Source organism: Thrips palmi, unplaced genomic scaffold (assembly GCF_012932325.1).
Source record: "Thrips palmi isolate BJ-2018 unplaced genomic scaffold, TpBJ-2018v1 HiC_scaffold_18, whole genome shotgun sequence".
Lineage (NCBI taxonomy): Eukaryota > Metazoa > Arthropoda > Insecta > Thysanoptera > Thripidae > Thrips > Thrips palmi.
This window is the reverse complement of record NW_023144627.1, coordinates 6,165,943-6,191,944: the sequence shown is the minus strand read 5'-3', so window position 1 is coordinate 6,191,944 and position 26,002 is coordinate 6,165,943. Positions and strand designations below refer to the sequence as shown.

The following is a 26,002-nucleotide window of genomic DNA, read 5'->3' as shown; positions in this document are numbered from 1 at the left end:
TGAGAAACATGATATGAGAGGCCGCCCCAGGCCTGGCGCAGCGCCCCTTCAAAATTTGCCCCTTTTTATCTCTGTCCTGTCAATCAGCCCTCCGTTTCCTCGCCATTTCCTTATTTTTACTTTTTGGCTCCACCAAAGAGAGGGATCCGACGTTACAGAAGCCCAAGCCGCGAAATAAAAAGTCGTACTGCCCGAGGATTGAACCCGCGATGTTCCGAGTGCAAGCCTCGCTCGCTATCCACTGCGCTACCTGAGGTGAGACGGAGTCGAGGCGGAGCGACACTCATCGCGAGCCGGCACATTAACCCTTTCCACACGGATGGCGACGGGCGAAGTTGGCAGCAGTGGCTTCGAGGTCTTCGAGGTCTTCGAGGTCTTCGAGGTGCTCTAATGGCCTGATGGCTGGAGTTGGAGGCAAAGCTGCGAGGCGAGCGGCTCCAACACGCACTCAAAAAAAAAAACAAAAAAAAACGCCGAATCATCCACACCGGCCTTTTTCAAGTTCGGCGGGGTGAGCAGTTCGAGAAGTATGAGCGGATTGGATGCCGACTTTCCAACCAGTGCGACGCGGGTTCGCTACCCGGCGGGTGCGTTCTTTTTCCCCCCGCGAGTCTTGGAATCTTGTTATGAATCCTCGTCCGTGGCGCGGGAGGGCTGCAGTTGCCACACCGCCCCAAGTGGATTGCGATACCCCCCTGCAACAAGCAACTATCTACGCCCACTGTCTCGATAACCGACTATCTACGCGCGCTCTCCCGACAACCGGCTATCTACACGAGCTGTCTGGATAACCGTCTATCTGCTTTCTCCACCTCGCGAGATTGAATGCTTTTATTTATCCAACCAATTAAGTTGCCCTCGCAAAACCTTTACCAAAACTTGTCAAAAGTTTGTCAAAGCAAGATTAAGTATGGTTTAAACGGGTCGCTTTAAGTGTCATGGAGAAAAATACTTCGTTGTACGACAACCCTAACCTCGCTACGATGTTGGATAGTCGGTTATCCAGACAGCCCATGTAGATAGCCGGTTGTCGGGAGAGCGCCCGTAGATAGTCGGTTATCGAGACAGTGAGCGTAGATAGCTGCTTGTTGCAGGGGAGTATCGATTGCGCCATCGGGCGGACGTGCGGGCCCACACGTGCCAACGCGGCCCTCGCACGGACGGACGGTCGGACGGTCGGACTGACAGACAGACAGGGAGACAGACAGACAGGGAGACAGACAGGGAGACAGACAGACAGACAGACAGACAGACAGACAGACAGACAGACACGGGTAAACTGACGAGCCAATGCTGGATGAAGATGTCGCTGAGACTACACGGCGCGTGGAAAAAGAGGGGTCTGCTTTTAAAGTGGTGTGCCGCTTGCTGACTCGGTGCCGCGCTGTGGAGGCTGGCTGACGACAACAGCAGAGCTGCGGAAAACTGGTGTGACGAATGAGTTCGCTTTGTCGCCACAACCACCACAACCGCAGCACCAGCTTTGCAGCCCTTCCCACATTCTATCCTCTGCCGGTCTGCACTTTCTTCCGCGTCGGTCTATCCGCGCTGTCGTCATATCTATCTTAAGGGCGGCGGGAGAGGGACAGAGACTGGCGTTCCTCTAGGTCCTGTGGCACTGGCCTCTCTCTCTGTCTTTCTCTCGGGTGGTCCCAAAGCGGAAAAACTCTCGGCAGTGACGAACGAAGAGAGAGAGAGAGAGAGAGAGAGAGAGAGAGAGAGAGAGAGAGAGAGAGAGAGAGAGAGAGGGGGCATTTTAGCAGTTGGTTCTATTGAAATGCAGTCAACCCTGAGCAGAGAAGAAAATAGGCTGCTGTGATGGACAGAGGGACAGACAGACAAACAGAAGAGGCACCTCAAGGGAGTAGGACCTGTTGAGTTTCCGCATCCTTTCAGATTGCCTTCATGAGGCAACGTCTCGGGAAAGCTATCCACGTCCCAACAACTGCGTTCTAACTGTTTTAATTTTTTTTTCAATTTGAAATTTTTTAGGAAAGTGCGTTTGTAAAGGTCTGCAGCAGTTGTTTTCGCAACAAGTAGTTCTCCAGGATTATCCCCGTTACTGCTTTTCACAGTGTGCGAGTGCCCAAGGGCCCACCTCAAGGATTTCTGACAGTTTCTTGACGTCCCGACTCGTAGTTTCGGCTGATGGTTCGACAAGAACTCGACCCCAGCCGCCGGGCCAGCCAGGCCAGCCCCCCCAGCTCGGCGCGGTGCCTCCCCAGGGCCCGGGCGGCCCACGCCGTCAAGACCTTCAAGACCGTCAAGAAGGAGGAGAAGTAATGATGGCGAGATTATCGTAGCTCTCTGCCCCCACACGCACCTGGGGACTTCGCACAGCGCACGCACACAATGCTCCCCCCACCCTCTTCTCTCTCTCTCTCTCTCCCTTCCCCTCTCTCTCTCTCTCTCCTCTCGCTCTCTCTCTCTCTCTCTCTCTCTCTCTCTCTCTCTCTCTCTCTCTCTCTCTCACACACACACACACACACACACACTCAAGACATGAAGTCAAATAACACACGTGCGAAAAGAAAGAGGCTTGCCGCGGAACGATGGTTGTATGTTCAGTCAGAGGAAAGGCGGAGCATTTCTCGCGCGGCAAAGGTTTCCTGGTGTAGGGGGCTGTGCAAAGTGTTGTGCCGCCGAAATCCGGAATGCTCTTTGCAAGACGAAAGCAAGGGAAAGCATTGTACAGTGGACAGGTGGTGGCGCAGTGCTTCGCAGTGCCGTGGCGCCGCCAAACAAACTTGGGGTCCCTTTTGTTCAGCGCGGCCGCCCCGCCGAGTGCCCCCGCGGCCCCCGCGGCCGCCGACGGCCACCCCCGGGAAAATTATTAAAACTCAAAACCGCCGCCGTGGCCGCCGCCGGGACGCGAACCCGAGCCCGCGCCGCAGGACGAATCCAATTCCGAGGAGAGCCGGGCGAGCGGCGGCGCAGGCCGCGGCCGCGGCTTGGTTGTGAATCAACAGTTGCACCCCCTCCCCCTCTCCCCGCCCCGCCCCGCGGCCCGGGGAACGCACAGTGGGCCAGAAGACCAGTGGAGGAGGCCAAAACCCCGGACGCGTTTTGAGCTCCAGAGTCACTAAATGGGGCTCGAACCGAACGTGTGACCCCACCAATGGATTGCTCTTCGAACGAGGAATCCATTGGGGGGGTTCACACTTTTTGGTTCGAGTCCCATTTAGCGACTCTGGAGCTCAAAACTCGTCTGGAGTTTTGGCTGCCTCCACCGGTCCTCTGGCGCACTGTGGAACGCTCACCGCACGCACGACGCCGTGCCCAGCACGCACGCCGGCGAGCAGGTTCACGTGGAAAACACCTATCACCCTTTAAAAGGAACCCCACCAAAATTGGAACACACAAACTTGGACACACACACACACAAAACACACACAACCCCCACAAAACACACAACACACACCCCCCCACAACACCCCCACACACACACCGCCCCCGCAGGCTCACTTGTTGGCAGCCGGCCGGCGTGGCGGTGCTCGCCGTGCTCCAGGTGCGGCCGTCCCCCCCCGCCGCCCCGGGGCGTCCCGGGCGCCCCCCCGGGGGCTCGGGCCCCCGGCTGGGGCTCGGGGGCCGGGCCCCCTCGGCTGGCCCCTCGGCTCGGCTGCGCTCGGCTCGGCTGCGCTCGGCTCGGCTTGGTTCGGCTCGGTTGGGCTGGGTCCGTGCTCGGGGGGCTGCTAGGCCGCGGTGGGCTCGGCGGGGCGGTGGCATGGCACTGGCGCTGCCGGCGCTGCTGACCCACAGGCCGGGACGCGACCCGCCCCCACCCCCGGGGCCCACCCCCGCCGATTGGGGGTGGCGGTGGGGGCGGCCGGGGGCGGCAGAGCGAAACCCGAGCGGGGGGGCCCCCCAAACCCTGGGAACGGAAAATACCCCGCAGGGGCCCAAGGGGGGCCCCCAGGCTCCGGGGGGGGTTTTGGCTGATGCAAAGGGGATCAAAACGCGCCCCCAACTGGTTTTGGCCTTCCTCCAAGGGCCCCTTGGTGGGTTTCCCCCCTCCGATGGAAATTGGACCCCAAACCGAAGGGGGCCGTCCCCACCGGTTTTGGCTCCCCCGGAACGGGAACCCCTTGGTGGGGCCCACCCCCCGGGGACCCCAGGGGGGGAATTTTTCTGGGCCAAAAATTCCAGGGTCCAGAGGCGGCCGCCCACCTTTTTTCTTTTTGGTTCTGGAGCGGCCAAACCCCCTTGGGCGGGGCCGAGACCCCACGCCGGGCCCCGGGAGGCCGCCAGGGCGGGGCCTTGGGGGGCCCAGGGCCAGGTCTGGGATGGCGCACCGGGCCGCCAAAAAAATTCCTTTTTTCCCTTTTTGGTTTTAAAAAGGGGGCCACCCAGGCCAAGGGGCCGGGGGGCCGCTTCCGGAACCCCCGCGGCCGCGAGCAGTCGGGAGGAGGGGGAACCCCGGGTCAAAGGGGCCCTTTCGGGGCGAGGCCCCCGGGCCCCGGCGGGTTGGGTGGCCACCGGGCCGGGGCCACGCGGGGGCCCAGGTTTGTTCGGGCGCCATTGGGCAAAAGGGGGAGGCGAAAAAAGGCTGACGCTTTTTGGCCCCGGTCGAAAACCCCCGGGGTTGCCCCAAAAGGTTCCCCAAAGAAAAAGGGGGGAACCTTCCGGTTCGGGGTCCCTTCAGGGTTCGGGAGCCCGCCCAGGGCCCCCCCCGGGGGCCCCTTGGGGGGCCTTCCCACCGTGGCCCCCGGGCGGAGAAGGTTTTTTTGGGGCCAAGGGGGCCAGAAACCGGTACCGAACAAAAGCAAGGTTTTGGGCTCCAAAGATCCAAATAATCAACCAAAGGGGTAAAAACCCACCAATGGAAAGGGCCCCCCCCGTTTGAGCCCCTTTGGTGGGGCCCCCCCTTCCCCCCCCGAGCCCGGGGTTACCCCGTTTTGGGACCCCCAAAAGCCCCAATTTTGGCCCAACCCCACCGGCCCCGGACCCCTTTGGGCCCTTTACCCCAAATAAAACACGTTTTTTTGTTTAATTTATTAAGGGGTAAAAGTGGGGTCCGGGGTTAAAACCAAAAGGGGGCCCTCATGGGGCTCAAAAGGGTCAAAATTGGGGGCCTTTTTGGGGGGTGGGCCGGGGGGGCTAAAGGCCTCCCCCATCCTCAAACAGGGGGCCCATGCCAAATCCGTCTTTAGGCGCCGCCAATAGGAAGCCATTTTTAGCAGGCCATTACAGGTTTTCAAATATTTACAATCAGGTTTAGCTTTTCCTTTTTTTGAGTCCCCGATAATTTTGATCTTCTAAGGGACGATGCTTTTTTTACATGGCACTGGGAAATACTTTGAGCACAACACAATTAAGCCTGGCTTCTTGACTAGTCCATCGACTGGGAGCCGGTCGAGGGGAAACGGTACAAAAATCTGCAACCGCCATACTTTTGGCCACAACATTTTAAGACACTGTCGCTTCGGCGCGGGGCAGCCCGCCGCTACTCCGCGCGCGAGGGACTGCCGGGCGGCGCGGGGTATCGCCGGCGCTAGAAGGGCAGGAGTCCCGGCGGCGGCGGCTGCTGGCGCTGCGCCTTCCTGCCGCGGCCGACGGGCAGCGGCGGCGGCGGCACGTCGGGGATGCCCTGCTCGGTGGGCCGGTTGTTCTTCACGCTGTCGATGTCCACGGCGGGCGGCGGCTGGTACTGCCCGGGGTTGTCGACGCGCTCCACCGTCTGCACGGCGCGCGCCGCGGGGAACGGTGCGGCCGGCGAGTGCACGACGCCGTGCTCGAGGTGGCCGTCGTCGCGCTGCTGCTGCACGTCCGAGGCGTACACCACGGGCCACGGGGTCACCTGGAACGAGATCCTCTGTGTGTTGACCGTGTTGACGGGGACCCCCCACAGTGGGCCAGAAGACTGGTGGAGCCGGCCAAAACTCTAGACGCGTTTTGAGCTCCAGAGTCGCTAAATGGGACCGAACCGAACGTGTGACCCCACCAATGGATTCCTCGTTCGGAGAGCAATCCATTGGTGTGGTCACACGTCCAGTTCGAGTCCCATTTAGCGACTCTGGAGCTCAAAACCCGTCCGGGATTTTGACCGCCTCCACCGGTCTTCTGGCCCACTGTGCCCCCTTCCCCTGCAAGACTCGACCGAGGTCATTCCGGCCGCCGCGACCCCGCCAAGGTAATGGCCCACCTGTTGTTGGTCGGCGTGCGGGCCGAGGCCAGGCTGCAGGCCGTGCTCCAGGCCGTGCTCCAGGCCGTGCTGCAGGCCAGGCTCCAGGCCGTGCTCCAGGCCGTGCTCCAGGCCGGGCTGTAGGCCGGGCCCCGGCGCCCCCTGCGGCCCGGCGGCCTGCAGGGACAGCTCCAGGGGCGGACCGCCCGCGCCGTCCGCGCCGACGGCGTCACCAGGCTGCGCTACGGACACCAAGGGCTGCGGCGGCGCGCCGGGCACCGCGGCATGGCTGGGGTCGTACAGTGGAGGCACCTGCGCTGCAACCTGCAAAAAAAAAGGAAAAGGGGGATTTAACCCCCGGAACCCTTTGGCCCTCCCGTACCTTGGGGGAAAAACGGCCCAGGACCCGGGTTTTCTGGTCGGGGGTTAAAAAAAATGGGGGGTTTTCGGTCCAGCACCCTCCAAAAACCTCGGAAAAAAAGGCAAAAACTGGGAAAAAAAAATGGGGGGAAAAATCCCGCGGGTTTTTAACCCGGGTCCAAATTCTCCCAACCGAAAATGGCCCCCCAGGGGTTTTTCCCCCTCGCCCCATTCCAAAAATTCCCCTAAAATTGCCCTTTAGCTGGCCAAAAAATTGCCGAGAATTTTCCCCCTTTTGCCCCATTAGCCCATTGAGGGAACCGGCAGAGCGCCCCCGGGGCATTCGGATTTTCTTTTTCCCCTTTTGGCCCCCCCAAGGAGGCCCCCAACCAAAATTTGGGGGCAAAGGTTTGGCCAGGGAAGCCTCCCGGGGCCAAAAAGGCGGGGGCCGGCCCCCCGGGCGGACGGGACACCGCCAAAAGGGGGGGCCCAACCCAATGCCCCCCCTCCGCTTTTTTCAAAAAAACCCCAAAAATTTACCGGGGGGAAATTTTGGGGCCCTTCCCGGGGCAACAAATCGGGGCCTACCTTCGGCAGACCAACGGCCCCGGGGCGGGGGTACTGGCGGGGCCGGGAGACAGCACCCGCCCGCGGGGCCGCCGGGCGGCTGGGGGAGGGAGGCCGGCCCCCGACCGTTGGGGAAGGGTTTAAAACCCGCCGGGACCCCCGGGAAACGTAAAAACAAGTGGGCCCAAAGGACCGGTTGGAAAGGCGGACAAAACTCCGACGCGTTTTCCCGGGGCCCCAAGGACCGGGGAACCCGAACGTTTTGACCCCCAACCCCGAGGGGGGAAAAACACCCCCCCTTAAACCCGGGGCCCGCCCATTCCCATCCCCCTTTTCCCCCAAAAGAGGATTTGCAAAAAAGAAAAACCCCAAAAAACAAATTTTAGTTTCCCGCCATTCCGGGCGGACGGGCGGACGAGGCCGTCATCTGCAAGTGTGAGTCACTCCGCTCCACTCCGCTCCACTCCGCTCCACTCCGCACGGTAGATTCCGCCAGCCCCCTCCTGGAGCTGCTGGAGCTGCCCACGACTGTGGTGCCGGCACTGCCAGCGGTGACGAGTGGGTGCAGGCTAGGCCGGCCCAACGGAAGGCGGAGCACAGTGGGCCAGAAGACCGGTGGAGGCGGTCAAAACCCCGGACGGGTTTTGAGCTCCAAAGCCGCGAAATGGGACTCGAACCGAACGTGTGACACTGCAAAAAAAATCCATCTTAATTTTAAGAAACTAGTTTGTGAAGCAGTTTACAAAGATTTTTTGCTATTAAAAGTAAGAAACTTTCTCCTCTTAAAACTAATGACCAAGTTTTTAAAATTCATAGACTATGGTTTATTAAAATTCTTAAACATATTTGACTAAAGTGGGAGAAAAGGACTTCTAAACCGACGTCAGATTTCGAGTGTGGATGTCGGAATTTTGAAATGCTTCTTACGACGTGTCACGTAACAGTGTCGGTTATCAAAAATTAGTCAAGCCACGAAGACCTGATAATTGTATGTCTTCCATCTTCCGACTGTGCCACAGCAGAGGAGGTGCCTGGACCTAACCCAATGGCCGACAGCAGACACCAGCGAGTGGCAACATGGTTATGCGTTTTTCTCAACTTCAGTGGAATATTTCGTTAAAAAATTTGAGCTAGCGGCTAGAGAAGACATTTACTAAGGCAACAGATGGTCTCATTTGCCAAAAGAAGTTCTTTTAGAAATACAAATAGGAAATACTTATTCGGGAACGGACACGGCGCTCTTAGCGCCACCTAGCGGCAGGTCTGTGAAACCTGACCCTAAACCCAGCGGCTGACTGTGGGCCGTACCGTGTGAGAAGTGGCTTGTCGACAGTTTGCGTGAAGCAATCAAACTAAACCTTCGGTTTACGTTGGATGTGACAGCTATCACTTAAGCGTTCAACTCTAACTTCAATCAGTTAGTTTGAGAAATCTAGTTATGAAATGTCATCAGTCATGTGGATTTTAAGAAACGAATTTTTACTTTTGGCAGGCAATCTTAATTTTGACAACCCAGTTCCTAAGTTTTAAAAGTGGTTTTGAAATTTACCAACTATTTATTACTTTTCATTTTAGTTTTGGTAAATGTAATAAAGTATAGCACTTTTCACAAGTTTTCACATCATTTCAAAATGTTATTAAATTTAAAACATTTTCATGTCTTAAATTTCAGAATTTTTTTTGCAGTGGACCCCACCAATGGATTGCTCTCCGAACGAGGAATCCATTGGTGGGGCGTCACACGCACGGTTAGCGCGACTCCTTGAAAAACAAGGACGGTTTTTGAAAAACAAGGAAATATGGAACACTTCAAGGAAGTTCCTTGGAAGTGTGCTCCCATTCCAAGGAGGCTCTCTTGTTTTCCAAGGGCAGTCCCTTGTTTTCTTGGACTCCAGACAAATTCCAAGGGCCCGCCTTGTTTTTGGGGCTCACTTCCAAGGGGACGCCTTGGTTGGTCTTTGCCGATTCAAGGAACCGCCTTGTTTGTCCGCAGAAGCTTGAGTTACGTCGTCGAGCACGTCATGAGGACCCCGATGACGTCCCCCTGGGGTTCACCATGACGACCCCCATGTTTCGCTGTGCTGTTGAGGCGGCCGGGTCTCACAGTGGCCAACGCCGAAGTCCGTTTTCTTCTACGTCCAGTACTTTCGGAGATACGAGGACGTACCACGAGGCCGCCGTCCAGGCGGAGGAGGAAGTGGTGATTTTTTCGAGGCCAAAGTAGCTCTGGCCACGAGCCTACTTGGTGTCCGGGACTTTTGACTTCGGAATCGGGTTAGGGGGGTGCCGGCCCACCTCGAAACCAAATTTGGTCAAGTTCCGGCCAGCCGTTTGTCCAGGATGGCGTCAAACAGCTGGATTTTTGGACTTCTTTTGCTGATTGGATGATGTTTGACGCCATCCTGGACAAACGGCTGACCGGAACTTGACCAAATTTGGTTTCGAGGTGGGCCGGCACCCCCCTAACCCGATTCCGAAGTCAAAAGTCCCGGACACCAAGTAGGCTCGTGGCCAGAGCTACTTTGGCCTCGAAAAAATCACCACTTCCTCCTCCGCCTGGACGGCGGCCTCGTGGTACGTCCTCGTATCTCCGAAAGTACTGGACGTAGAAGAAAACGGACTTCGGCGTTGGCCACTGTGAGACCCGGCCGCCTCAACGGCACAGTGAAACATGGGGGTCGTCATGGTGAACCCCAGGGGGACGTCATCGGGGACCTCATGACGTGCTCGACGACGTAACTCAAGCTTCTGCGGACAAACAAGGCGGTTCCTTGAATCGGCAAAGACCAACCAAGGCGTCCCCTTGGAAGTGAGCCCCAAAAACAAGGCGGGCCCTTGGAATTTGTCTGGAGTCCAAGAAAACAAGGGACTGCCCTTGGAAAACAAGGGAGCCTCCTTGGAATGGGAGCACACTTCCAAGGAACTTCCTTGAAGTGTTCCATATTTCCTTGTTTTTCAAAAACCGTCCTTGTTTTTCAAGGAGTCGCGCTAACCGTGCGTTCGGTTCGAGTCTCATATAGCGACTGTGGAACTCAAAACGCGTCAAGAGTTTTGGCCACCTCCACCGGTCTTCTGGCCCACTGTGCAGTGTCCTCGCACTCCAGAGTCTAGGGCCACTCGACGTGGAAGATAAGTTACCCCGGACCGCCTCCTTCGGCCTTTATACTCACTCAGATGGACTCGGTGGGGAAGGCCGTCATGGAGCGCATGAAGTAGAAGGGGATCAAGTGCGGCACCTCCAGGGCGGGCAGCAGCACCAGCACCAGCACCAGGGACACGGGGCTGAGCAGCAGCAGCAGCCCGGCGTACAGCAGCGACATCCAGGCCGGCGAGCCCACCAGCGAGGCGGAGGGCGCGGCCATCAACATCGCGCCGCCCTTTGCTAGCACACCGCTGCAAGCAGAGAGAGGTGGCACTTCTTTCAAACCACTGGAAAGAACTCCTCGAAACGAACGTGTGACCCCACCAATGGGTTGCTCTCCGAACGAGGAATCCATTGGTGGGGTCACACTCTCGGTTCGAGTCCCATTTAGCTGTGTGCCAATCGGTGGAGGCGGACAAAACTCTAGACGCGTTTTGAGCTCCAGAGTCGCTAAATAGGCCTCGAACCGAACGTGTGACCCCACCAATGGATTCCTCGTCAGGAGAGCAATCCATTGATGGGGTCACACGTTCGGCTCGAGTCCCATTTAGCGACTCTGGAGCTCAAAACGCGGCTGGAATTTTGGCCGCCTCCACCGGTCTTCTGGTAAATCCCCTGTGCGCTGGCCTGCCTCAACCGACGGCCGGCCGTCCCTGACGTAACAAAGCGCTCGGCGCCAGCGGCATGGCCCACGCCAAGGTGAAGGCCGTCGAGAGGGAAAGGAAGGTAGCGCTGCGGTGCTGGTCGGTGTCACCGGCTCGACAACGCCCTACCTCGTACACAGTGCACCAGCAAGGCACTTGGGAAAAAAATACAGGGGCCAAAAACAAAGTCAAGTGGATTTCGAAAACCGGCAGTTTCCTTTCTTCTTTTTATTTTTCGGCAGTCCTCCCCGAATGCGAGTCGACGTCAAACACACGCCAAACCCAAGTCCAAAGTCCTGGCGGTTCACACGTGGGGTGTCGGCGGGCCTGTCACCGCTGGGCCCGGGGGCCCGCGGGCCCGGGGGTCAGACGAGAGGCGGAGAGAACGTCGAACCCGCAGGGCCGCAGGGCCGCGGGACCCACAATCTGGCTCGAACCAAGCCGGGCCCTCGCACTCCGCTCCAAAAAGGTACACGGTTTCCAGGGAGCTCCTGGGAAAACCAGGAACCGTTTTTACCGTGTAAACACCCCCCCTTTTTTTGAGGTCGATTGAGCTTATCCTTAAATATAGGGCGGGTCCCTGTACTTCCTCTTTTAAAAATTTCATTTTCCCCCCACATTTTTAGTTTTTTTTTCTCCACTTAAATTTTTAACGGCTATTTTGTTTAGTTGCACAACTAGTGTCCAGTCACGGGAGGGCGGTTTTGCTGGCCCGGAGTCCCCAGCGGCCAAAGTAACTTTACGCGGGTACATTTTGCACCTGTCAAAAACAGCAATCACCTGAAAGAGCCGAAACTTGGCACAGTCCCCCGCACAGCAATCCCATCAAAGCCTTGTCGATCTGAGGCCGCAGGTGCCCGTCGTCTCGGCTCCGCTCCCCTTATCTTATTTTTAATTTCCTAATGTCACCGAGGACTCCGAGACTCGGGAGCCCCGCCCTGTCGCGCTCCATTGACGCGCAGACAGGGGCGACTGACCCCAAACAGAGTGCTATCGTCACAGCGACCTCCCTCGGGACGACCAGCGCACCGACCCACAGTGGGCCAGAAGACCGGTGGAGGCGGACAAAACTCTAGACGCGTTTTGAGCTCCAGAGTCGCTAGACAGGCCTCGAACCGAACGTGTGACCCCACCAATGGATTCCTCGTTCGGAGAGCAATCCATTGGTGGGGTCACACGTTCGGTTCGAGTCCAATTTAGCGACGCTGGAGCTCAAAACGCACCCGGTATTTTGACCCCTTCCACCGGTCTTCTGGCCCACTGTGCGATCGTCATAAAAGCGATGACAGTCACCTTTGCATTCAAATCACGGCCATCGGACTGTCGCGGATCGGCGTCGCTTTCCTTAAGCGCCTCGCCGTCTCGCGGGAATGGTTGGTTGAAGCAAATCACAATCGAAAAAAAAAAATGAAAGGAAGAAAAAACGGGGGAAAAGGCGCCAGACATCCAGACGGTACGCACTGTCCGCTTAGCAAGGCATGTGCATCGACTTAGACGTAGTCAACAATGTGCAAGCGACAATTTTTTAACTTGACTTTATCCTTGAAAATTGTGTGTAGTTAAAGAAAAGCAATGGACTCGTGGTAGACAGAAGTTCGGTTTGACATTTAAAAAAAAACTACAATTGGGTAAAACCGACCACTTTTTTTTTTTAAGTTTGACTATGCATGCTGAAAAATCTTTGCAATCACAAACTTTTTCTTTCAGTTAGGCCTAAAATATGTTGTGGGGTTTCGCAAAGTGCATGGCGAAAGCTTACTCACCGGTTAGTAAAAGTGTTTCCCGAAATTCCCTCGTGGACACACACTCACACACACGCACCAACACACCCACACGCACGCACCAACACACACGCACAAAAACACACACGCACGTGCGCCACTCGCCACGCTGGGCGTCCGCGCTAGCACACTGCACGCTGCAACTACTATCTGGCGACTGCACCGGCCGCGCTCGCTAGCACTCCCCTCCCCCTTCCCCCTCCCCGGCCGGCGGCCCGGTTCAAGGTTGCCTGGCGAGAGGTTAAGACTAGCCTCGCAGCACGCCGCCGCCAGCTGACTGACCACGGCGTGGAGGTGCTGCAAGCCCGCAACCAGAACCCGGCCGACGAGGTGCGTCGCCCAGTCGCCACAGTCGGCGCCGCGTAGCGCGAGCAGCGGTGGGGGCGGGGCGGGCAGTGTGGTGGCAGGGTCAGCTTGCGGCGCCGCGACTTTGCTTTGCACAGAGTGGAGGGGCTGGCAGTGTGCTGGCAGCGGCACGGCAACGCCGAGCCCCACGCCTACCTTCGGAGGTACCAAAGCGACGAAGCCCGCCAAGTCAAGTCTCAAAGCAATGCAATCACTGCGGCGTGCCTTGGGCGCGCCGGCAGAGCGCCCGTCGAGGCGGGGGTAGGCAGCACCGCAGCGCGTGCCTGCGTCGGGCCGGTGGGTTGCCTACACTGCAGGCTGTCGGTGGCGAAACCAGTGCACTGGATGGACCGGCTGCGCGGCCTGCGGGCCTCGGGGCCTGTCGCAACGCAAACGCGCTCATTGGCCAGAAGACCGGTGGAGGCGGCCAACATTCTACACGCGTTTTGAGCTCCAGAGTCGCTGAATGGGACCCGAACCGAACGTGTGACCCCACCAATGGATTCCTCGTTCGGAGAGCAGTCCATTGGTGGGGTCACACGTTCGGTTCGAGTCCCAGTTAGCGACTCTGGAGCTCAAAACGCGGCTCGAGGTCCCAGACGAGCCTCGAGAAGGCCGAGAAGTGCTGCACCGTGCAGAGCGGAGGGAAGTCCCGGCGGTGCGTGAGCCTGGCCGCCAGAACGCCAGGCCGCCGCTGGAGAAGCAAGCCCCACCACTCCCCGCCAGCCTCCAGCCCAGCCAGGCCACGGGCTGACGCAAGAGGCGGGCACAGCACACCGACCTTGGCAGCCTGGAGCCGGGCTGGAGAGGGGGAGGGGGGGAGCCTCCCCACCCCACTATGCAAAAGCCCGGGCTGCTCGGCTGCACGCTCGCTCACGCACAGGTACGCACAATACGCTTCATCAGAATAGCCCCCCTCCCCTCTTTTCTGCGGAGCATTACAGCCACAAAAGCAGCACTGAGCTGCGCCATTATTTTCTCGGCACAAAATAATTCCCGGTTCGAAACGAAAACACCATTATGGATCGGGAACGTGGCTTTTGAAACGAACGGGGCGGACAAGCGGCAGCGGCGGGCAAATTTAATAAACTGCTCGGCGGAAGACGGGGGAGGCAGCTGTCTCTCTCGCACCGTACGGGACTGCGCGTGAGTGCAAGGGAGACAGAGTGACGCGCTGCGCCGACGAGGTAGGCCACCCATCTGACGAGCGCGGTGGGCTGCCGAGCACCGGGCGCACCACAGTGGGCCAGAAGACCGGTGAAGGCGGACAAAACTCTCGACGCGTTTTGAGCTCCAGAGTCGCTATGGAACTCGAACCGAACGTGTGACCCCACCAATGGATTGCTCTCCGAACGAGGAATCCATTGGTTCGGTCAACATCCATTGATCGGTACGATGTCTCTGGGTGTCTAACCATTCTAAAACGACAGGAGGGTGTGGTTCCCACCAGCCTCTGCTGACGGCCTGACCTGGGTAAGTCCCCCGGTGCACCCGCAGGACGGACGAAAAGCACGAAAAACGCGTCGATACCCCGCGCGACTTTTCCCTCTTTCTGGTGGGAGGCGAACTGGAGCCCCGAGCGAGCACTCGCCATTTTTTGTTAGGGCTGCCTGCTGCCACCACACTGCCGCCACCGCCACCGCACCGAGCGCGTTTGTCAAGGGGCTGCTGGGTTGACAAGAAAGGCGTTCGCATGGGGCGGGGCGGGGCGGGGCGGGGCGGGGCGGGGCCGAACGAAGGGTTGCTCTTTTTAGACGCTGTGATTAATTGCCCTGGATCAAACTTTGAAGCGGCCCAGCGGCCACACGCAGAGAATGGATTGTTATTTTTGCGGGGTCCCTTCTGCGCGTGCTACGCAGCTACGCGGCTACGCGGCGACGCGGACTATGCGGGGATGCAGCCGCGGCTTCGCGTGCTCCAGTATGATTTACAGCCACGGGCGTTCTACGCAGCAGCGCCCCGCCGCGTACACTGTACACTCTCAGGCCACAACGACAGGCGTTTGGCGCGACCCGCTGCCGCCGGCCAAAACTCTGGACGCGTTTTGAGCTCCAGAGTCGCTGAACATGACTCGAACCGAACGTGTGACCCCACCAATGGATTCCTTGTTCGGAGAGCAATCCATTGGTGGGGTCACACGTTCGGTTCGAATCCTGTTTAGCGACTCTGGAGCTCAAAACGCGTCTGGGATTTTGACCGCCTCCGCCGGTCTTCCGGCCCACTGTGGGTGAAGAGTTGTCGAACTCAGCGGTGTTTGCCCGTCCACGGACTTGGTCGGCGCGGTCCATCCCCAGAGCTGCCGGGCGGCATTCTAGTCCCTGTAGTCCCATGCACGGTGCGAACGCGGGACCGGCGGGGACCGCGCCCATACCGGAGCCGGCGCGCCCGGCGCGGCCACACCCACCTTCTGCTCCCGGAGGAGGCGGTGGAGTGGGGCGGGACGGCGCGGACCTTGATCTTGCTCGGTGTCCTTGACGGCGCCGGGGATCGGCCGGCCGGGCCGCCAGGATCGTCGGCCAGGTCCTCGCCTCTGCAGTCCTCTGCACTTGCAGTCAACGCCCGCCGACGTCGGTCCGGCCGCCACACTGTTCTGGACGTCGCGGGCGGGGCGGGGCGGGGCGGGGCGGGGCGGGGCGGGGCGGGGTGGTATGCACATTGAGACAACACACTGCTGCCAGAGCTTTCTGCTGGTTTCATTCAATGGTTGAGGCTGGCCGCGCTCTGGCACACACACACACACACACACAGAGTGAGAAAGAGAGAGACAGACAGACAGAGAGAAAGAGAGAAGGAGAGAGAGTAAACGAGCCTCATACCCGCCTCGTAAGTTGCCATCACCGCAGCTAATCCAATTCCCTCTTGGCCCTTTTCCCCGCACAAAGTCCCGGGGTGAATCGCGGCTTGGCTCGCGGCCCCGCGGTGTCGGCGGTCATCCTCCTGCATGCGGCTGGGGCCGGCATGGAATCCGACTGGACTCAGCACAGTGGGCCAGACAACCAGTGGAGGCGGTCAAAATCCCAGACGCGTTTTGAGCTCCAGAGTCGCTAAATGGGACTCGAACCGAGCGTGTGACCCCACCAATGGATTCCTCGTTCGAAGATCAATCCATTGGTGGGGTCACACGTTCGGTTCGAGTCCCATTTAGCGACTCTAGAGCTCAAAACGCGTCTGGAGTTTCGGCCGCCCCCACCGGTCTTCTGGCCCACTGTGCGCTGGAGAGGTCCGTTGTTGCTCCCTGATTGTTTCGCCGACCCGCTCGGCTGCCCGCGGTCGGCAACTTGGCGCTGATGGATTCCTCTGCCCTCAACAACGGGCGGTTCAAGTTCGGCCGTTCGGGGTGCTGGAGCCTCCCCTCCTGCTCCGCGCCGCAGCCCCGCAGCGTCACGGCAGCTCGATAGTGGTTGTGACAGCAGCTGTCTAGTTTTGCCAAAATCAACCGGTCGGGCGTTGGGCACTTGGCAGGGCCCTGCACCGGGACGGCTTTGCCCTGGTCCGACTGGCTGTAAAATCGCGAAGCCGTTAACCCTAGACTGTCTCTTTGTGGGAGGGAGGGAGAGAGAGAGAGAGAGAGAGAGAGAGAGAGAGAGAGAGAGAGAGAGAGAGAGAGAGAGAGAGAGAGCGTCGGGTGTCTGTTTCATCGCCAGCGAGTGCTCGCTGCGACGCAAGAGCAGTCCCCCGTTGCGAACAATGAGACTTTCCGACGTGTTGAACACGGGCGGCAATGGTCGCATCAAGCCTGAGAAGCTTAGCGTCGAGCAGCGCGCTCGACAGCGTGCTCGCCTGCTGCACTCACGATCCCGAGGTTCGATTCCCGCCTCGCTGCTTCCAAAAAAAAACACCTTGCCCTTCAATCAAACGTATGCAAAACCACTATTTTTCGTCGAATTTAATTTTTTGCAGTGTGGTGTGTTGGGTGTGGCCCCTGGAGCCAAAGCGCCGCTTCGTGCCGCCTTCGGGTTGGTTCGGGTGCGCTCGGCCGCTTCCGTCTCCGTCGCCCGAGAGAGTGCGAGAGAGAGAGAGGCGATCCGCGGCGTCCGCCGCGGCGTCCGGGCGCACTCGAAAAGGAAGAGTCTACATCGGCCGGTATATAAGCGGCGGCCCGGATCCGAGGGGTACAGTTCCCTTGCCAGAGCAGACGAGGAATCTCCCGCAATCACCATGAAGGTAGGTCCACTGACAGTGACAGCCTCAAGAAAAAGCGCTCAGCTGGAAATGACCGTGTTCGACTACCGCCACCAGCCAGTCTTTTAGCGTGTCGTTGTGTTGTGTTTGTTTGCTTTTTGGTGAATGAAATATTTGTGTGATGTCAGTGTTGCCACATAAATTGGCGAAAATTTCCATTGTGCACTAAAGTTGACAGTGTTGCCAACCTCAGCCTGCGTACCAGGCGACCTCTTGATAGCGAAGCCCTTACGCTCAGTGGGCCAGAAGACCAGCGGAGGCGGCCAAAACTCTGGACGCGTTTTGAGCTCCAGAGTCGCAAAATGGGCCTTGGACCGAACGTGTGACCCCACCAATGGATTGCTCTCCGGACGAGGAAACCATTGGTGGGGTCACACGTTCGGTTCGAGTCCCGATTATCAACTCTGGAGCTCAAAACGCGTCTAGAGTTTTGACCGCGTGCACCGGTCTTCTGGCCCACTGAGAAACGTAGAGGGCAGGCTGAGGTTGGCAGCCCTCTCGGTGCCAAGTGCCCCTGTGTGCTACTCCACTGTGTGCCACTCCACTGTGTGCCGCCCTAACGCTGTCGCTGCTGCCGCTGCCCTCCAGGTCGCCCTCTTCGTCCTGGCCGTCGTGGCCTCCGCCTCCGCCGGCCTCATCCCCGCCACCACACTGCTGCGCGCGCCCCAGCACGACAGCGCCGTCATCCAGAGCGAGCGTCTGGGCGGCAACTTCGCCTACTCCTCCGTGGAGGGCCACGCCTACCAGGCCGTGAGCCCCGTGGTGCAGCACGTCCAGACCCCCGTGGCCGTCAGCTACCACGCCACCCCCGTGCAGGTCCCCGTCGTGCAGCAGCAGCAGGTCGCCTACAAGGCCGCCCCCGTCGTCCACACCTACGCCGCCGCCGCCCCCGTGGTCGCTAGCACCTACGCCGCCACCCCCGTGGTCAGCAGCTACGCCGCCCCCCTGGTCGCCGGTCACTACGGCTACGGCGCCTACGCCGCCGGCTCCCCCGTCCTGGTCGCCAGGAAGTGAGCCGCCCGTCAAACTCCCGCCGCCATCATGCTCCCCGTCGCTCTGAGGGTCGAGTGCTGCTTCGCCTTCGGTAGTAGCGACCTACACTGTCAATAAACTCCTCCACAACGACCGGTCTGTTTCTCACTCCTCCTCGCTTCCCTGCACCAACGCACAGTGGGCCAGAAGACCGGTGGGGGCGGCCAAAATTCGAGACGCGTTTTGAGCGCCAGAGGTCAGTCCAGTCAAAGGGGTGTTCCTCAAATAGGCACAACCCCGAACTCAACAAAGTTTGAGCGGAATGATACAAAAAAAAAAAAGAGTCGCCAAAAGGAACTCGAACCGAACTTGTGACCCCACCAATGGATTGCTCTTCGAACGAGGAATCCATCGGTGGGGTCACACGTTCGGTTTGGGTCCCATTCAGCGACTCTGGCGCTCATAACGCGTCTAGCGTTTCGGCCGCCTCCACCGGTCTTCCGGCCCACTGTGCGTCGAGTGAGAGGCACTCGAGTCAAGCGCCTGACACCACCCACTGCCACTGCTGCTCTCTCGATCCGCGTGCGATTAACGACATAACCGCCTAACACAATTTAATCCGCGGCGTTGCTCGGGCCTGCACCTCACCGCCGAATCCAATTTGCCGGCAACGAGGTTAGGTCCTCAAAGACCACTAATTGACACTTTGCGCGCTGCAAAGCGGCCGAAACGAAGCGGCCGATTAATGGGAACCGTTCCCGGCCGTCTTGGTGGTCATCGCGCAGCGGCACGCGCAGTGCGTGGCCTTGAAGGTCGCTCGCTTCCTGGACCAATGAAGCTGCGGCTAATGGCTCCGCCAAAAAAGGACCGCCAACATCGCGCGAGATGAAAAATACAACGGTCCGCGGCGTGTTTACCTGGGAGAGGGAGAGAGAGAGAGAGAGAGAGAGAGAGAGAGAGAGAGAGAGAGAGAGAGAGAGAGAGAGAGAGAGAGGCAGAGGGAGAGAGAGACAGAGAGAGAGAGAGACGTCGGGAGTGGTTTGACTGGCGTGACTGGCGCCTGAATGGGGCAGACGAACCTTTTTCGCGTATGGTAGTTGCTCTGCCCGCCACCACGCAGCGCTCGCGTCGAACTGAGTTTTCTCCGTCGCCACACTGTTACAGCATCTCTCGGGGATTGACCAATGGTCGCGAGAATCCCTGGAGATGGATTAACCGAGCGAGAGGAAGCTCAGGCCAGGGACAGTTTTTCCGTTCAGGCCGGGTCTGGACTCACGTACCGTTCACGTTTCAGGGGTAGGGTACACGGTACAAAAACGTTTCCTGGTTTTCCCAGGATGCCTATGGTAAAGGCATAGGCGATTTCCAGGGAGTTCCTTGGGAAATGGGGAACCGTTTTTACCGTGTATTCGAGCCGACAGCAGGTCGAGCAGGTCTCTGTTTAATCCCCATTCGTCCATTTCGCCTGGTGTGGTGGCGGTCCGCGAACTCGGCTCCGTCGTGCCGCATGATTCCGGCCCCGATTCCTTCCGGCTCTGTGTGCACGCATGATGCTGGGTAAACACTCGGGGGGAGGGGCAGGGCAGGGCCGGGCAGGGCAGGGCAGGGCGCTCCCCCGAAGGCCGTCCGCACAGACACACTGACAGTGACACACGCACACACACACACACGCGCACACACACACACGCACGCACACACACACACACACACACACACACACACACACACACACACACACACACACACACACGGGCACGCACACACACACGACGGGCACCACCGTGTTTCGGTGGCACGGTTGGTGGGCCTTGGGAAGGGACCGCAGACAAGCAACAGTTCCTGCCCCACCCTGTTGCCGCCCCGCCCCGCCCCGCCCCGCCCCGCCCCACCTGTTGTGTGCTCCCTTCGCCTCGCCGCGCTGGCTCCCCCGGGCGGGGCGGGGCGGGGCGGGGCGGGGCGCGGTCTGGGGCCCTTTTCGATAAATCCCGGATTGTTTCGGCTGGGGCTTCGTTTCCTCCATGTTCGTGGCCGGCTTGGCCGTCGGTTTGCCCGTCTCGGGGACGGTGCGGCCGGGCACACAGGTGCGGAGCAGTAGCTTCCCGGTCGATACACTGTGGGGAGGGGGTGGGGAGGGGGTGCCCACGTCACGGGCACGTGGAGCCCAAGTGCCAGCCCGTCGGCTGCCTTTTGGCTGCCCGCGCTGTCAGGTGGCTGCCCGGACGCCAGCGCTGTCAAGGGTGGCCAGAGGACCGCCGGCTTCAATTAAGCGACATCGTGTTGTCCCCGCCACGCCCCGCCTTGCCCCGCCCCGCCCCGCCCCAACCCGCTCCGCCCCGCCCAACCCCGCCCGCCCCACCACGCCCCGCCCCGCCCCACCCCGCCCCGCCCCACCCCGCCCCGCCCCGCCCCGCCGGACTCGTAGACGTCAACGACAGTGTCGCGAAACGTCGCGTCTAATTCGTGGCGCGGCATTTTGTCGCATTTTGTTGTTCCGTCGCTCCGTCTCTGTCGCACTCGAAGGAAGGGTGCGAGGGAGGCAGTTCGGAATCAGCGGCGGTAATCTTTGAAGCTCCGGCCGAGCTGTGGACGCCTCGAGGAGGAGAAGGGAAGGAAGAGATCTGCGAAACGATGTGGAAAGGAAGGAACGAAGGGAGAGGGTTGTCAAAAAGATGCCCTTTTCGAGATAAGCGAAATTAGTAGGACTACTTGCCACGTGCGGACCGGACCAGAGGCATAGCGGTGCTTTGGCGGGCAGGGTCTCCAACACTGGGTCCCACACCCATGTGAAGTAGGCGTTTCTAAATGCGAAGCAGGGTATTCGAAGTCAAGCTTCATCCGTTCGGGTTGCGTCACAGCCAGAGGCGTCCAAAACTCCGCCCCCAGAACCACCCAGAATGTGCTTGGAGAGTTGTTGCCTCGACTGGCGTGCTGCCTTCTGGCCCACTGCGAGTCGTCCGCGTGACCCCTGCCCGTCGGCGGGGTCTTTAAAGTCACCAGAGAGCGAAGGGAACCAAACTACGCCTTTTACTTTTATTTTTATCTCCTCGCCCCTTCTTTTGTTGCTATTATCGTAGTTGGCTGAATCGATTCTACCCGTCCCTCCCCTCCGGCCGCGGTCTGGTCCACCGGGACGGGCAAAAAACGGATTTTGCATGAAAAAACAACCCTTCTGCATTTTTTTTTCAACCTTGATGAGGCCTTGTTGACTGGTGGTGAAGGCGCCTTCTGGCGCGCACCTTGTCGCCCAGAGCGCCTGGCAGGTAGGCCGCCCAGCGGACTGTGCGCACCACTGTACGCTGGGCTGCCTACCCCGCCGTCCGCAGGGGCTCCCGGCCGCGGCGGTCAAAATCCCGGACGCGTATAGCTCCAGAGTCGCTAAATGGGACTCGAACCGAACGTGTGACACCACCAATGGGTTGCTCTCCGAACGAGGAATCCATTGGTGGGGTCACACGTTCGCTTCGAGTCCCAGCGACTCTGGAGCTCGAAACGCGTGTAGAGTTTCGGCAGCGTTCGCCGCCAAGTGTGGCACCACTGCGCGGCGGCCAAGTTGGTCGCGCTGCTCCGCTGTGCTCGCTCCGCGGTTCCAGCGAAACAGGCGACGCTCAAATGAGAAAAGACTTATCGGGCCGCCATCCCATTGTCTCGGCTGTTAATTGAAAATGTTTCCAGCGCGCTGCAGCCTCTCTGCCGCTTGCCTCGCCTGCCGCCTCCACCGCGAGGGCGCTGCCGTCTGCCTCCTTGTTAGTGGAAGTCGAGTGGAACGCAACTCGATACGAAACCTCTTTCAACACGCCTCCGCCCTCCGCCACCGGCCACCAACACGTGGCCCGCCCTAAAAATGAAACGCCCTTTCTGTACCTTTTTTTGTGCGAAAGAAAAAGAAGACACGTGCCGGTATTCGAACCCCGGCCATTCCGCTGCCAGTCGATTTCTGTCCGGAAATGGATGGGCCGGCCGGAAGGGCGGAAGGTTCTCCCGGCGTATCCCTTTACGTCCACGTGCCTTACGCCTCGCCACCTGGCTGCAGCGGGCCTCCACAGTGGGCCAGACGACCGCAGGGGGCGGCCGAAACTCTAGACGCGTTTTGAGCTCCAGAGTCGCTAAACAGGACTCGGACCGGACGTGTGACCCCACCAATGGATTCCTCGTTCGGAGAGCAATCCATTGATGGGGTCACACGTTCGCTTCGAGTCACATTTCGCGACTCTGGAGCTCAAGCCGGGTCTGGAGTTTTGGTCGCCTTCACCGGTCTTCTGGCCCACTGTGCACCGCTACCGAGGCCGTGACCAAGGCCGTGGCCCAGGCCGTTCAAGGCCGTGACCGAGGCCGTGACCAAGGCCGTGGCCCAGGCCGCTCAAGGCCGCGGCCGAGGCCGTGACGCAAGCTGAGCATCCCAGTGACCCCAGGCCAGCGCACGGGCGAGCCTCGTCCAGCGTAGCCCCCTCCAGGACCTCCCCGCGCGTGGCGGGCGTGGCGGGGCGCGTGGTGCGGCGCGTAGTAGTTCCACGCCCCGCTTGGGGCGCTGCGCCGCGCTGCGCTGCCTGGCCGGGCCTGGCCGGGGCGGTGCGTAGCGTGGGGTGGCTGCTGGCTGGCGGTAGGGGCGGGAGGGGAGGGGAGGGGAGGGGATGGCGGGGCCCTGGAGTACGACCGCGACTACGCCAGCGACGCTAGCGACGCCAGTGCTTGTCCGGGAGCGTGACAGTCCGGGCGGCGCTCGTGATGGGAGTCACGCGCGTGCGTCGCCAGCCCGAGTACTACGACGACGTGCACCACGACGCTCGACGGCCCCCCGACTCCCCCCGCGCCCCGCCTCCCAGCCGCGACCTCCGCACCTCCCCGTCGGCCTCCCCCAACGCCCCCGCGCACCCCGTCGGCTCCGTGGTCTCGGCCTCCCTGCCCGCCGCCCTCGCCGTCGTGCACTCCGCGGACGACAACAGGGCCGCGACAACAGGTGGGTCCTCGCCGACCAGAGTCCTCTGTCGTCACCGTGGTCCTCGTTGGAGGCCGCGAAGGTCGGTAGGGGGCACGCCGTGGCACGCCCTAAACGGCTGCTCACTTATGCATAACCCGCCTAAGTCACTGTCTGCCCGCCTGTCTGTCTGTCTGCCCGCCTGTCCCGTCTGTCTGTCTGCCTGTCTGCCTGTCTGTCTGCCTGTCTGCCTGCCTGTCTGTCTGCCTGTCTGTCTGTCTGTCTGTCTGTCTGTCTGTCGCTGTGTCTCCGCCAAAAAGCCTTTCATCGGCGGCGAGTGCGTTGACTGGCTGCTCGGCGCGTGTCCGCTCGTCTTCCCAGCCTGCCACCCCCGTCTGTCCGGCGCTGGCCCTGACCGCCAGCTCGGTCTGCCCGCGGCCCGCCCGCCTGCCATTGACCTTGAATCGGTGTCGCCGGAGTCCCCGCCGACGTCAGGGCTGTGTCGGGCGGGAAGGGTGAGCACATGGCGAGGTGAAGGCATGGTGCTGGCTCGTCCCGACTGGAGTGGCTTCCAAGGTGGCAGCGGCACGGCGTCCTTGGCACGGCCCTGGAAAGCCCTGGAAAGCCCTGGAACGCCCTGGAACGCCCTGAAACGCCCTGACACGCCCCGACACGCCCTGGAACGCCATGGAACGCCCTGGAACGCCCTGGAACGCCCCGGAGGCTGGAGCCTGGAGCCCTTAGCGACGCACAAGGACATTCATAATGGAGGAGGGAAGTCCCAGGTGGCGCCGAACCGACTTCGAGGCTGCCCCAGGAAAGATAAAAAAAAATAAAAATAATTCAAATTGTATAAAAAGTGAGTGCGACGGAAGGCAGCTGCTTCCTCTTCAGTACCGATTCGCGTTTAACAGTGTTACAGTGGACCTGTCTGGCTGGAAACAATGCCACAGTTTTCAAGTGGCGTGTTCCCAAGTTGCACGCGATTTCCATGATGGGGTGCGAAGCGTGGAAAACAGGGAGGGAGGGGGAGGGGGGCGTGTCGAAGGCGCTCCGGAAAGAGACTTTCGCACTGAAATAAGAAGAACGAGGCAGACGAGTGAATGCACTGCAATGAGCAGAAAGACAGAGAGGGGAGGCAGAATCCAAACTCGCGAAAGCGAGACGGAGTTGAACCCGAGTCTGGGAGGGAAGCATCCTCCGCGCGTTTCAGAAATATAAATAAACTGGAAACAGCTTTAGAAAAAAAGGCGCTTATTTGCTATTTTTATTGTAACCCAGTACCAGCCAATCAACAGCACCTAGAGAAAGAAACGGGTCTCGGAACGAAAGGCGAGGCCGGTCCTATGAGTGAAAGGAGCTCGGAGAAAATCCCGGGGAAATGTTTCGGCGCGTGGAGGCTGTTGCACAGTGGGCCAGAAGACCGGTGGGGGCGGCCAAAACTCCAGACGCGTTTTGAGCTCCAGAGTCGCTAAACAGGACTCGAACCGAACGTGTGACCCCACCAATGGATTGCTCTCCGAACGTGGAATCCATTGGTGGGGTCACACGTTCGGTTCGAGTCCCATTTAGCGACTCTGGAGCTCAAAACGCGTCTGGGGTTTTGGCGGCCTCCGCCGGTCCTCTAGCCCACTGTGCGTTGCCTCGGGCATCGCGGGCACCAGGCGGGCACACCTCGGGCTGGAAAATCAAAGACCACTCCGGGAAATGAAAGCTCGCCTCGCAAACGCAACCAGCCACTACTCCCCCTCCGAGCTGGCATGGACCGAGCCCCCAATAAAACACCGCCGTACGTACACTGCTGATTTCCTAATGTCCCGCTTTCGCCACATGGAATTCAAATGGAAGCCGTCTGTGGACAAGTAGTTGTGGGCATCAGCACATGGAAAATTGCAGATTGCTTCAAAACAGCCAACCTTCATGATATTCATTTTCACTTTTCGACGCCTCCCGGCAATAAGGCTCTATCTTTTCCGTACGTCTCTAAAAGGCTCTATCTTTTTCGTACGTCTCTAAAAGGCTCTATCTTTTCCGCACGTCTCTAAAAGGCTCTATCTTTTTCGTACGCCTAAAAGGTTCTATCTTATTCAGGATTTGATTAGTTATTATAACTCTGTTTTGGGATATTACTACCTTTTGATGGTTGAGAGTGAAAGCACATACCGTCATGAACCGAAATAAACCATCATGTTGATAACTAATCAAATCTTTAACTCTCGATATCTCAAAAGACTGCCTGAAAAGATAGAACCTTTTGGGCGTACGAAAAAGATAGAGCCTTTTAGAGACGTGCGAAAAAGATAGAGCCTTTTAGAGACGTACGAAAAAGATAGAGCCTTTTAGAGACGTACGGAAAAGATAGAGCCTTATTGCCAGGAGGCGTCGTTTTTACCTTTGAAACTTTTATCTTGCGTTCAAAGAGTCTAACTCCTATAGTTCGGGTAGAAAAAAAAATACTCCCTCGGTATTTGAACGTCAGTCCCAGCGGGTCGCAGGCCGGTGCCTCTACGACCGCGGCTAAGGGTGCCCGCGAGCGCGCGGCTCGAATTTCAAGGTTCGTTTGCGGCCCGATGGGGCCGTGATGGCGCTTCCTGGCTTGTTGTAAAAGGTCGTGACATTCTGCCGCCTCTGTGTAACCACCAGGAATCCTGCACTGTCAGAAAATTCCGAAAAAAAATGGAAAAATCATGGAGTTTTTCCGAAACTTCTGCATGGAGCTCTCCATAAATGCAAATTCTGGGCTTTCTCCGAAAAATTTCGGAATTTTGAACAAAAATGCATGCTGCACTATCACAAAAACACGAAAAAAAGGTTTGCAACCAGTTAAAAATTGAGGGAAGGGTGAACCCCTACTTCTTGAGCTCAGTTTTCATAATATGAAGGGAAAGCTACAAGATATAAGTCAAATGAGCTCGAATGAGGTTGTCCCTTCTTTGATCATTTCAGACCAAAAAAATGCTTCAGCGAAGTCCTCTT

General features: G+C 59.0%; 3 protein-coding genes and 1 long non-coding RNA gene across 4 annotated transcripts in view; 2 read left to right on the top strand and 2 right to left on the bottom strand.

The window, feature by feature from the left end:
* Positions 1-5,137: 5,137 nt before the first annotated feature.
* Positions 5,138-6,713, bottom strand: LOC117644653 (abl interactor 2-like). Its single transcript, XM_034384264.1, has 4 exons — positions 6,675-6,713; positions 6,325-6,445; positions 6,143-6,231; positions 5,138-5,797 (listed from the first exon to the last, which is right to left on the bottom strand). The coding sequence occupies exons 1-4, from the start codon at positions 6,711-6,713 to the stop codon at positions 5,492-5,494; spliced, it is 555 nt and encodes a 184-aa protein (XP_034240155.1). The 3' UTR covers positions 5,138-5,491.
* Positions 6,714-7,439: 726 nt separating this feature from the next.
* On the bottom strand, positions 7,440-12,816 carry LOC117645215. Its single transcript, XR_004587711.1, has 3 exons — positions 12,598-12,816; positions 10,219-10,441; positions 7,440-7,738 (listed from the first exon to the last, which is right to left on the bottom strand). It is a non-coding gene; the product is annotated as an uncharacterized LOC117645215 (long non-coding RNA).
* Positions 12,817-17,064: 4,248 nt separating this feature from the next.
* LOC117644612 (pupal cuticle protein G1A-like) lies at positions 17,065-18,267 on the top strand. Its single transcript, XM_034384220.1, has 2 exons — positions 17,065-17,124; positions 17,731-18,267. Exons 1-2 carry the CDS (start codon positions 17,119-17,121, stop codon positions 18,154-18,156), a joined length of 432 nt encoding a protein of 143 aa, XP_034240111.1. The 5' UTR covers positions 17,065-17,118; the 3' UTR covers positions 18,157-18,267.
* A 4,569-nt stretch (positions 18,268-22,836) lies between these two features.
* The window catches only part of LOC117644652 (synaptotagmin-6-like), a 49,073-nt gene continuing 45,907 nt past the window's right edge, over positions 22,837-26,002 (top strand). The window contains exon 1 of the mRNA XM_034384263.1: positions 22,837-23,068. Within this exon, the coding sequence (XP_034240154.1) occupies positions 22,837-23,068 (232 nt within the window). The remainder of the gene's footprint in view (positions 23,069-26,002) is intronic.

What these genes read in the sequence shown, in the direction of transcription:
- LOC117644653 (XM_034384264.1), bottom strand. Translation starts at nt 6,713, where the DNA reads ATGGGGCGAGGGGGAAAAACCCCTGGGGGGCCATTTTCG. An exon ending in CCCCTGGGGGGCCATTTTCG is followed by an intron (nt 6,446 to 6,674) that starts GTTGGGAGAATT and finishes TTTTTTTTGCAG; the next exon opens with GTTGCAGCGCAGGTGCCTCC. An exon ending in CGCACGCCGACCAACAACAG is followed by an intron (nt 5,798 to 6,142) that starts GTGGGCCATTAC and finishes ATCTCGTTCCAG; the next exon opens with GTGACCCCGTGGCCCGTGGT.